Source organism: Myotis davidii, unplaced genomic scaffold (genome assembly GCF_000327345.1).
Source record: "Myotis davidii unplaced genomic scaffold, ASM32734v1 scaffold566, whole genome shotgun sequence".
Classification (NCBI taxonomy): Eukaryota; Metazoa; Chordata; class Mammalia; order Chiroptera; family Vespertilionidae; genus Myotis; species Myotis davidii.
Window position 1 is genome coordinate 145,591 of NW_006296617.1, and position 1,701 is coordinate 147,291.

Consider the following 1,701-nt stretch of genomic DNA (forward strand, 5'->3'; position numbering starts at 1 on the left):
CAGCACCCCCATGTTGGCCTTCTGAGGCCCCGAGGAGGGAGGTCAGGGTTTTTGCCCTCTAAACCCTCAACTGGTGTGTCGCCCACCGTCTCCACCGCAGTGGGGTCCTCCTTGGGCTCATCAGCCCCCACCTGCCACTCCCGCTCCGCCCCCCTCCCCTGCTGGTAGACACCACCCAAATGACTCCCGTTGTCACACTCACCTGGAGCAGGGCCTTCTGGTTTGGCCGGTGTACCCTGTGAGGCGGAGGCAGGTGACTCCACGCGCTGTGAGCCCCGAAGGGCCCTCTGGCCTGACACACCCCTTCGCAGGCCCGGCCCTTTCTTTGGAATCGATGGCGTCTTCTTGGCTCTTTCCACATCGACAAGGACGTAAGAGATGGGGCCCAAGCTCACCTTCTTCTTCCTCCTCCTCCTCGTGCAGCCCGGGCTCTTTGCCGAGGCCCAGCCCATGGCCTTCTTGCTTGGCGGTTCCTCGGGACCATCGTCCTGGTCTGAGTCGGAGGCGACTTCGGGGCCCGCAGCTTCTGCCCGGGCATCCTGGGGGGCGTGTCTGGGAGCCTCCCAGGGGCATTTCTCCGCAGGCTTCTTCCCGGCCGCGGCCACCCGCTTCACACGGGGCTTCCTGCTGCTCCTGGGACACTCGGGGACTTGCCCGCTGTCCCCACCGTCAGCCTCAGGACCCTCGGGGGAGGCCGGGCTGCTGGCATGGTGGCCTTTGGGTTTCTTCCAGGGCACTGGTTCCTGCCTGGGGCTCTTCTTCTGCTTCCTTCTCCTGGAGCGAGACTTGGCTCTAGCCTTCCGAACCACAGGTATGGGAGGGTCGCCTTCACCTTCCACTTCAGCCCAGCTGCCTGGGTTCCCCCTGGTCAGGACAGAGCACGCCCTGGCAGCCCTGCCCGGCTCCTTCCGGCCCTTCCTCCCGGCGGCTGACGCTGCCATGGCCAGGGCGTAGGCCTCCTGGGCCCTGGCTTCCTCCTGGCTGCGGAGCTCTGAGTCCAGGTGGACGATGACTTGCATCACGGTCCCCAGGAGCGCCCCCAAAGCTTCTACCCAGTTCCCCAGAGGCGGGTTCTGGTTCCGGTTCCGGGGCGCGGGGGTGTCGTTGAGATGGAGCAGGCGGACCACGTCCTCCCAGGTGCGCCCCTCGGCATCCAGGAACTCGTTCAGGTTCTTTAAAAACTCGGCATCCTGGGTGGGGTTCCTGCAGACCACCCTCCAGGCACCTCCTCTTCCCGGAAACTCCCGGGGAACGGCCCTCAGGCTCACCCCCTCGCCCACCTCGAGGAGGGCGGCTTTGGCGTTCTCCTTCCTCACAAAGATCTTGTTGAGCACGCGGTACGGGCCCAGCGGGGAGAGGGCCCTGCTCAGGGTCCCCTCCATCTCCTCCGGGCCGCAGTCCTGCGGGATGCCCGTGACCAGGAGGGCCCGGTGGATGTCCACGTCCATCCCGCGGCACCAGTCCTCCAAGAGGGTCATCGTCATGGTCGCAACCACCTGCGAGCTTAAGCCCGCGTGCAATGAAGAGTCCGCGAGCGGGTGGGGTCCCCGGGAACGAACCCTGCACGGAGGCAAGAAAGGGAGGTCGGATTCCCGGGCTCAAAGGTCTCAGCGGCCCCTCCGCAGGCCTCGCGCATCCCCGGGGACTTCTCCTCCCACACCGGCCCGGGTGCTCACACGTGTCCTGGGATCCGCCAAAAAC

General features: G+C 66.2%; 1 protein-coding gene across 2 annotated transcripts in view; it reads right to left on the bottom strand.

Moving 5' to 3' along the window:
* The window catches only part of LOC102771747 (PNMA-like protein 1), a 3,713-nt gene extending 2,018 nt beyond the window's left edge, over nt 1-1,695 (bottom strand). The window contains exons 1-2 of one of the 2 annotated variants that reach the window (XM_015569319.1): nt 1,677-1,695; nt 396-1,560 (exon numbers count right to left, since the gene is read on the bottom strand). In XM_015569319.1, the coding sequence (XP_015424805.1) occupies nt 396-1,484 (1,089 nt within the window). In that variant the 5' untranslated portion in view covers nt 1,485-1,560; nt 1,677-1,695. Of the gene's footprint in view, nt 1-202; nt 1,561-1,676 lie in introns of both variants that reach the window. The other variant, XM_015569318.1, reaches the window with a different exon arrangement.
* Nucleotides 1,696-1,701: the final 6 nt, after the last annotated feature.